This window comes from Cornus florida, unplaced genomic scaffold (genome assembly GCF_030987335.1).
Source record: "Cornus florida cultivar Cherokee Brave unplaced genomic scaffold, ASM3098733v1 CherokeeBrave_3.0.0_Hap2_Chr09, whole genome shotgun sequence".
NCBI lineage: Eukaryota > Viridiplantae > Streptophyta > Magnoliopsida > Cornales > Cornaceae > Cornus > Cornus florida.
In genome coordinates, this window is record NW_026775579.1 from 34,133,265 (window position 1) to 34,143,621 (window position 10,357).

Here is a 10,357-nt window from a genome sequence, read left to right on the forward strand (position 1 = left end):
ATGGAATGCGTCGCCGTCGTTAATTTCTACCACAATTACCACCGCCACCTTTGTTTTTTGCCGCCGCCGCCTTTAATTTCTACCACAACCACTATTGCCACCTCTGATTTTCACCACCGCCACCATTGATGTCTCCTTCAACCACCACACTACCGCTGCCTTTACTGTCTTCCACTACCACTAACTTCCTTCACTACCACCGACCACCGCCACCTTCATCGCCTTCCACCATTGTCATTGTCCCTGCCACCGTCACCATTACCGCCACCACTACCGCCGCCGTCTCCATCATCGCATTTCACCACCACCACCACCACCACCTTCCACCTACATCACTACCTTCCACAACCACCACAAAGTCTACCACTACCATTAACCACTGCCACCTCCATTGCGCTGCCACCGCCGCCGCCATCACCACCACCTACACCACTACCACCGCCACCACTAGCATCGCCTTCCACGACCACCACACTACCGCCACTACCTCCACCAATACTGCCACCTCCATTGTCACAGCCATCGCCACTGACCTTTACCACCGTCACTGCCTTCCACCACCTCCACTATCTTCCACCACCACCACCATTGTCACCTTTACTGCCTTTGACCACCACCTCCTACACCACTGCCACTGCTTCTACCATTATCACCTACACCATGGACGCCTTCCACCACTGCCACCGCCACTACGACCACCTTTCACTAACACCACTACCACTTTCTGTCATCACCACCATTGCTACCATTGCCGTTTTCCACCACCACCACCTACACCACTACTTATTTCCTCCTCCACCACCATCGTCACCGCCATCTATCACCGCCGTAATTTCTTATAAAAATATTATAGAAGAATGTTATTCTGTTAATTTAATTTATTTGTGAGTAATAGGGGTATTTTAGAAAATTCAATTTAAAATTCATTCAATTCTAAATTTTAAATTGGTCCAACCATGCAATAGAATGATAATTATCATTCGATTCATACGCGTTTCATATTTGCAACCAAATTATAGAATGATAATTTGCATTCCATTCCATTCTCATTCTCATTACATTCCCACTTGCATTCATTCCATTCATGCATACTAAACGCAACATTAAAGTTTATAGAACATGAGCTTAATGAAAATAAATTCTGTAATGACCCGGATTTTTCGGATAAATTTTTTTCCGTTGTCTTTTCCCTTCTGAGTTTGGTTTTTTGTCAATTAGTGTCGTCTCGAGTGCTCTAGAGTGATTTCCGAGACTCTTTTATGTGAATTGACAACTTCCTTTGAGGACCGAGTCAATTCCGCATTTTTCGTTTTTCGACACTATTCACTTTTTGTATTTTCCCTATTTTGTCTTTTTTCCTATTTCGTCCTTTCCTCGTTGTCACTTTGTTTGCATAACCACACTTCTTGTGTTCAGAGTTGGTTTCTGACTTCACGTATCTTCAGTCTCAATGATTTCTAGGAGATACGTATCTTTACTTTCGTGAAAAAGTACTCTGGTTGCTCCCGGTGTCCATAGGGGTATAAGTGCAAAGTTCTTTGGAAACATTTCCCTTTCTTGGGGTGTTTTTCATAAATATCTTTTGAAGATATTTTATTTCAAGGATATCTAAGAAAATATCTTTTGGAAGATATTTTCATTTTGGGGCAGTTTCACATTTTTCACTTTTTGGAGGGGCTATTGTGCAATTAATGAAAGTTATTGCTCAATGCCTTGTTTTGAGCCTGGATCTTAGTACGTGATTCATTTTCACATTTCGTCAAGTCGTGGACTCTTAGATTTTCCTCCTGATCAATGTTTTCCAGTTTCAGGGTTTTTGGTCTCGGTTTGTGCCAAACTTGTTTTGGGCATAACTTTCTGTACGGGACTCGATTTTTTACACCGTTTCTTCAGTTCTTCATATTTTCTCATTTTGAATCTTTTCATTCACAGAGTTTTGCCGTTTGAGCGCGTCTGCTCAAATTTCACTTTTCTGGATCCGGCGAGGCCTGTTCGGGGAAGTTTTTGAGATTTTCTATAAATAGAGGGCCTTAGAAAGAAAAATCAGATTTTTCTCTCTCTCTCCTCTCTCATGGCCGGTCCAAGCTCCATCCATGGCTGCCATCTTCTCTCTCCTCTTTTGGACTTCTTCCCTTCATTAAAAAGTGGTGATGCCTTTGTGTTTATTGTTCCCCTCGGCGAGGCCTTCGATTCCAACCGATTGGAATCTTGTTTTGGCCGTTTCTTGAGTTCAGGTTTGAAGTCAAGTTGTGTTTTTGATGGGGCTTCCTTGGGATTCATGTTCGTGATGTTGTCCCCGACAAAACCTAGGAGTTTTGTCGGATTCGGAGCCGATTTATTTTGGTGGGGATTTGAGATTTCATCTCAAATGGAGGTAGGGGATGTTTTAGGATTTTGTATGTGTTGTATGGGGTGTTTTCCATGATTATACAACTTGATTGCATGACTTGTATCAAATCTTGAAAATTAGTAATATTTAATTCTTTGTACAATATTAAATTTACATGGATGTACCTTGCATGAAATTGACTTGTAGCATGCTGTTAAATTAAGTCTAGGCATGTTGTTTAACATACTTAAATTTGAGAGTATTTGGATAAGTATGAAAATCTAGAGATTTTAATTAAAATGATTAATTAAAATCTATTTAATGGTTCCTTTAGCTTAATTAAGTTTTGACTTGATATTTGAGATGACTAGGACTTGTATACTAGTATATGTTAATATGGGACCATTTTATGTTGTTTTAGAATTTAGGGATTTGATTATCATGATTTAATTAAATTCCATTTTGTTATTGAATTGGCCTAATCAAGTTTTGGAATTAGTATATGTAATAACCATGCTATGTTGTTTAACATGTGTAATTTGAGGCCATTTGGTTGAGAATTGCAACTTAGAGGAATTAATTAGTTTACTTGATTAAATTCCGTTTCTATTGCATTATGGATTTAAATCATGTGTTTGACGTTGATTGTATATCTAAAGCATGATTTTAGACTTGTAATGAAATTATGAGATTACATTTCAATATTGGATTATATTGTTATAGCGTGTAACGAATCGCACACTGAAGATTCGACATGTGATGTTATTATAACGCGTAACGAATCGCACTCTGAAGATTCGACATTTGTCATCTTATAGTAGTTGTGGATTTAGAGCATGTATTGTGTGGTTACAAACTACTTGTGCATGGGATGTAGTTTCGTATATATATAAGTTGTTAACTTATTTATTTTGGAGTCACTTGGGACATGGTTACTATAATATGGCTAAAGTTCGGCTTTAGTGCGGGAGGTATGAGTTCTCCCCAATTGAGATAGTGTGTACTTAGGGTGGTTTTCCCTGCGGGTTAGTGCCCGGAACAACCATTGACCTCGGCAAAATTCCGAGTCTAGATGTCCAAGTCTTCCATTATTTATTTTCGCATTCAATTTCAAGTTAGCAATCATGTTTATATTGTGACTTGTGGTTTTGGCTATCGGCGATTTTGATGTTATTAAGTACACCCATGCTTTATGATCTTTGTAGATTTTGATGTTACCAAGTACATCCATGTTTTATATAAATCATTTTAATGTTATTAAGTACTGTTCATAATTTTTAATAAATCATTGTGAGCTTTTAATATTGTTAAGTACATTCATGTTCATGATTTTTAATAAATCATTGTGAGCTTTTAATGTTGTTAAGTACATTCTTTTTTTATGATTTTAATGAATCATTATAAGCTTTTGATGTTGTCAAGTACATTCATGTTGTGTTGTTCAAATGTAAAGTAGGAATGATCCTATAGATTCATTTGGAACATAGACGTTAGGTGGCATGATCACTTATGTCATTTTCGTTCTTTAGATTTCAAATTGATGACTTTGAGAATCTATGTTGTTGCTTGGTGTAAGCATGCTCCTATGTTGTTGTTGTTTGGTGTAAGCATGCTCCTATGTTGTTGCTTTGTGTAAGCATGACCCTATGTTGCTAAAATTGCATGAATGAGGTGATTGATGCTAGAAATGATCTTAGGTAACTAGGATGTTCCTTGAGTCTCACCTTTGAAATAGACGTTAGGTGGAATGAACCACAATAATTAATCATGTAAACTTGTAAAACGTAGGTTGATGCATGCTCATTTCCTACGAATAGCTTTATGTTACTCACCCCTATGATACTGGAGCATATTTCAGGTACATGATTCAAGGTTAGAGATTCTTAACATGCTTGGATGATTTGGGAACTTGAAGGGTTCAATTCTTGTGAAGGTTGGCTTGAAAAGCCATTTGTAACCTTATATATCAAATGTGTATATTTGCTTCTAGACTTGTAACGTGTGCCTTAGCACACTTTTTGATTCTCATTTTATGTATATGACATGAGGCCGATGGCCAAACTCCTTTGAAATTACATTTATGTCATGGATGTTAATTTTTGCCTTCTATGAGAACATATGGAAAACCATGCGTTTTAGTATGCTATTTTGTACCGGAGTATGCATTGTGTATGAACTTCTTCCATTAGCATTCATTTAACATGCATGAAGTGTGGCCAAGGGCCAAACGGCATTTCAAAACCATTTCATGATTTTAGGTTTCAAGTTTTCATTTCAAACTTCATTTTTGGCATTTTGGCCGTTGGGGGGTCATATTTTGCTTCGGCCATATTTTTGAGCCACGGACCATTGTAGCACATCTTATTAGGTAAGTTATGATTGCGTGCATGGTCGTTTCCGGGCAAAACTTCTTCTTTGGTGAAATGAGCCTCCCACGGACTCATTTTACATTTTTGTTGTACATTCTGACCTAAAGGTATTTTGGGAATCTCCTTTGGGAAATAAATTCCATTCTTTTCATGGTCACTTAGAAAATGTGATTTTAGGGGGGGTTTCTTTTTCGTGTTTTTCCAGAAAATGCCATCTTGGCATCGGAAATCTCATCCAAAGTTCAGCTCTCAGTTTTTAAATTTAGCAGCTTTTTGGACCCTCTGGACCAGTTTTCATAGAGGGGAATTTTGGGCATTTCACATTGCTTATTTTTCAATTTTCCTTAAAGTCGCGTAGAAAACTCGATTTTGAGGGGGGTTTCTTCTTTGAGTTTTTCCAGAAAATGTCATCTAGGTCCTCAAATTTCCTTTTTTTTCGGGAAAAACCCCTGCTGCCAGAATTTCTTGCTGCCCATTCTGCCTCCTTCACATGTAAACGGTTACGAGAAGTTTGGTAACCGGTTACATGTGCTTGGGTAGTGTTTTAGTCAAATTTTTTTTGTCTCCTAACTGGTTAAGAAGGCTTGGTAGCCGGTTAGATGATCTAGGGTTTGCACTTTTTGACCGTTTTGCCCCTTCTTCTTCCGTAAGCCATGTCTTCTTCATCCGGACTCCGAATCAAGTAATTCTTGAGTCTAAATTCATTAATTTTTCGTTGTCTTTCCAATGGTGTGCTCAGTGGCACCCACTTTTAAGGTAGAAATGACAATTTTGCCCCTAGGTCCATTCTTGTTCGTTTTTGAAATGTTGTTTCCGCATTTGTTTCCTTTGGGTTTCGTGACTTCATTGAGGGTCACATTGGCGTCTTAGAGTCATGTTATATCTCTAGAGACCGTTGTTTGTCTTTTGCTTCCGCATTTCGGATCCTTTATCGGGTCATCTTTCGGTTCATCACTGACGCACCGGGTTGAAAAACTTGGGCCGTCACAAATTCATAGTAATATTTTTCTCAACAGAAATCACCAATACCCTACTTAATTTAATTAAATATTTGTTTTCGGCCCATATGAATATGTGTCTGCATATATATATATATATATATATATATATATATATATATATATATATATATATTTGGTAAATTAAAATTTATTACTTTACTATAATCAAATTTTGCTTTGACAAGTAAAAAATTATAAAATATTAGATAATTCAGAAAGATTAATAGAAAATAATATTTCTTGTTGTCACCTAAGGTTTTATATTAGATGATGATGAGGTAATTGTAGTTGCAATGGTTGCATGTTAAATTCTTGGTACAATATATACATGGTCGAATACTCCAACTACTACTTTGAAATATTTCTCTGTCAATATATATTATGTATAAATATTACATATGTATGCTTATCTTTGCCTAAACTTTGAATAAAAATTGATTTGAATCCTTCGGATTGGGTTAAGAATCCACTTTAACACCACTTACCCTCTATTTCTCCCATCCGAATCCTCTCTATTGTACCCTTTTTTTTTTTCTTTTTTTTTTTTTTAAGTGTAACACAATTAAATTAAATATGAGACCCAATTTAGTTGAATCGAATGTGCAACACTATTATTTTTATGAGACCCAATTTAGTTTAATCGAATGTGCAACACTATTATTTTAAAGACGCAGCACCGTTACTTTGATATGTTTCGTCCTCAAAATAATAGTGTTATATTTTCGACTTTAGTGATATTGCATGTGTTCGTACCATGCGATACCAAATTATCATAGACAAAGAGTTAAAATCCCAAACAGAAAAATCCACTGAATATTGCTAAATCACATCCCTAGTTGGTTTCTGTCATCTCAAGCATCAATTCATGAAAGAAAGGCAAATATATTGCGCATCCATCAAACTTAAAAGTGATTTTTATATGATCTTAAGTGGATCCCACTTCACGGATTTATTGTAACTAGGTTCATGCCATATCTAGTTCATGAATAAAGGACCTATTATATCTCTCTTCTTAAAAATAAAAAATTAAAATTATGGTGTGACGTGCGATTTCCTTCTTTATGTCATATAATAGATTAAATTAATTAAAAAATTAAATTTTGTTCGAGAATAAAATCTTGTTTGAACTATCCATGTCCGCCCCGTCCAGTCATTAAAATTGTACTACATTTCAGATTTGATGATTAAATGATCAATTTTTTTAATTGTAAATATCTAATTGTCCTGATTGAATCAACTATTTCTTTACTTTTTAATGGCTTTGAATTAACAAAAAGAAACATATTTTTCATTATTTCAAAGTTATATATCACCCAATTAAGAAATTAATATTGTGTTTGGGGTGCATGAATGAAATGAAATATAATGTTTATTCTAACTATTTATTTGTTTTGGTGCGTAATTTAAAGTGAGAATTGCCGTTTCATTAAAATGAAAAATCATTATTTTGAATGATAATCCATTTCATAACTAAACCTATAAAATGGTCATTCCATTCCCCAAGTTGATTTTGTAAAAAAATCAAGTTCTGAAAAAATCTTATTTTCTAAGTCCAAAAATCACCATAACCACCACTTTCGTCCACCACTTTCTTCCACCACCACTGCCTTCCATGGTTCCACCACCATCACCACCACCTTCTACCATAACCACTACCACTTTTCACCACTGCCACCTCCGTTGCCTTCCACCGCCATCACTGCCATCGCCACCATTATTGTTACCTTCAACCACCACACTACTGACGCCTCTAAGGCCTTCCACTACTGTCACTTCCACCTCCACTGTCGTCACCACCACCAATGACTTCCACCACTATCATCTTCGACCACCACTACCTCTATTGCCTTCCACCACCACCATCACCATTACTACAACCATTACCGCGCCGCCGCCACCACATTCCACCCACCTACACCACTGCCGCCTTCCACCACTATCATTGCCACCGACACCATTATCGCCGCCTTCCACCACCACACATTGTCGCCGTTACCGCTACCACCACCACCACCGACTTCCACCACCTTCATCACTACTAGCTTCCACTGCCACCTCTACTACCTTCCACCACCACCACCACTGTGATACCCCTAGAATCCGAGACATGGGTTGATCAGGCCCAAGCCCAAACTCGAGGGAATATCAAACAATTAATATTTAAAAACGAACACGGAATACAAAATTGAATTAAAAAATAAAAACTAAGGCTGAAAAGAATACTAATTAAATAACCTCCTCAAAGTATTGATGTTAAAATCCAATAATCCAAAATCTCCATTATTTTACAACTCGGGAATCCATCTAGTGGACCCCTAATAAAAACAAACTGAAAATAAATAACTGAAGATAAAATTCAACTCTAAAACATGGAGTAGAATCTTACGTCGTCAGTAGAGTGAATGATAGTCTCTGCTTAGCACGATTAAGCCTAAGACTGAAACCGTCCAATACCTGAAAAATATGAAAGTGGGTCAGGCCCACGAATAAGTTCTAATCTAACTGCAATCCATACAGTGACCCGATATACAGATACACCTTAAATATCTCAACAATATTTATCTAGTCCATACATATATATATATCCACACTAAGGGATATTCACTGGACTACAAAGGAGTCTCAACCTGAATAGAAGGTAACATGCAAAAACTCATCCGAAGGTAGGCATAAGTACCTAGACCTAATAGGGTACACCTCAACCTATGATAGCTAGCTACGCATCCACAGCATATATGCGCCCTAACCATCAACTATTAAACTCAAGCTCATATCGTGGTATCATAATCATATAACTAAAGTCCGTCCAAAACCATTGTATATCACTCAATTGTTCGTTGATCTGACATACGATTCATAATATAGTTAGTCACTCAACTTATTTAGTTGATATGACTTAACTACAACCAACAGTTAATCCAGGTGGTCACTCAACTTACTCAATTGATCTGACCTAAATATAAGTAGGATTCAATTTTTACAATCCATTCCCTTATTCCAATAGGGTAGGTCTTAAAATTCTGAGTTAAGCCATCCCTAGTATGCCACCATCCCATACCGATGCATATAATCCACAACATCTCGATAATTGGCAGAATTTAAAATAATAATTCAGCAATTAAAGTCCAAAACCAAGTAAATTACAGACTATAAATAATAGTACAACAATTTAAATCCAGAACCATAATCCAGGTAATTGCAGAATAGTGTATAATATTTCAGCAATTATATCCAATCCTTAACTCATGTAATTGCAAAAAAAAGACAAATATTTCAGCAATATAAATCCAGAGTATGCATACGTTAAATCTGATAAATAAATAACCTTACTGTGCATTTAAAACAAGATTTAACTCATGCTATAATCCATTAATTCGCTGAATTAAACTAAGCGATTAATTTCCCTCCAACCGTTAACAGCATGCAAAGTTGTATACTTTTCTACTGTTCTATCCATTAGCCCACGGGTATAATTTATGCTATATGAGGTTTTAATAATCCATGAAATTTCATTTAGAACCCTCAGTTATTCCCATAAATATTTCAGAACACCAAATTCATCCCAAACAGTGCCCAAAAGTCCAGAAATCACGAATATAAAGGAGCCTGCTCTTAAACTTATAAAGCCGGCTCTAAATAAACATTGAGCAGGCTCAATTAAAAAAAAAGAGCCTGAACCTCCTCCAGCCTTCTGCTTTGTCTCCGGCCGCTTCCACCCCTTCTGTTCTTGGTAAAAACTAAACCTAAGCGTCTTAAATTACATCCAGTTATCAATCCAGTCCTTTGTTTACGACAATTTGCATTAAAAGAACAATTAAAGCAACTACCGTTCAACATGCTTAACGATTAAAAGGTGAAACCAACCTGCAGTAACACTTTCAGAATAAGTTTAATACACACAGATGATGAACTTAATATATATTAAACATGCACGATTTAGTTTTATGATTCATTAAACCCTAGAGTCTATCTAGGTGCACAAAACACAAGCCAACGGGAAAGAGGAAGAAAAGAACTTGCCTTTGCAGTTTTGGACTTAAAATTTTGTCGCCGTCTTCCTAAGCCCTCCGACGACATTCGTTTACCATCCACACAACCTCTTACTGCTCAGCCTTCCCTTCTCCTAGGTCCAACCCTTAATCCTCAGTCGCAACCCCGACTGTAAACTCTCTGTTTTTCCTCACAACCTTACCCTGTTTTTACAGAACTAACTTTACATTTATTTGTTCTGTGATAAGATCTTAAAACCCTAGGCTAAAATATAATGGTGTATTTATAGGCTTAGAACCATATAACCCTAATCCTAATATGATCCGGGAAAGAACAGATAACAGCTAAGTCGGCTAAATACGTGAAGTTTAATTTACAGCTATAACTGCAACTTAATTTACTACTAATTTTAACATTATAATAATTACACTAATTTAATCCCATTAAAACTTTTAATTAAACTAATTTACACATTAAAATGAATAATACAAAATTAAACCCATTAAAGAAAATACAACATACAAGTAAATAAACAATTCAATTAAAGAAACAAGAAATCAATTAATGCAATTTAAATTCATAATTAAACAATTAGATCACAATTAAATCAAATAACTAATGAAAACAATTAAACACCTACACAAATAAGCAAATAGTCAAACAAAAAT

General features: G+C 36.2%; 1 protein-coding gene across 1 annotated transcript; it reads right to left on the reverse strand.

Moving 5' to 3' along the window:
* Positions 1 to 335: 335 nt before the first annotated feature.
* Positions 336 to 7,732, reverse strand: LOC132272471 (glycine-rich cell wall structural protein 1.0-like). Its single transcript, XM_059773617.1, has 2 exons — positions 7,584 to 7,732; positions 336 to 498 (listed from the first exon to the last, which is right to left on the reverse strand). The coding sequence occupies exons 1-2, from the start codon at positions 7,730 to 7,732 to the stop codon at positions 336 to 338; spliced, it is 312 nt and encodes a 103-aa protein (XP_059629600.1).
* Between the last annotated feature and the right edge of the window lie 2,625 nt (positions 7,733 to 10,357).

Bases quoted from the DNA above. Each gene is read 5' to 3' on its own strand.
- LOC132272471 (XM_059773617.1), bottom strand. From the start codon at position 7,732: ATGAAGGTGGTGGAAGTCGGTGGTGGTGGTGGTAGCGGTAACGGCGAC. The intron at 499-7,583 runs GTAATGGTTGTA...TGGAGGTGGCAG, and splicing joins AATGTGGTGGCGGCGGCGCG to TATTGGTGGAGGTAGTGGCG.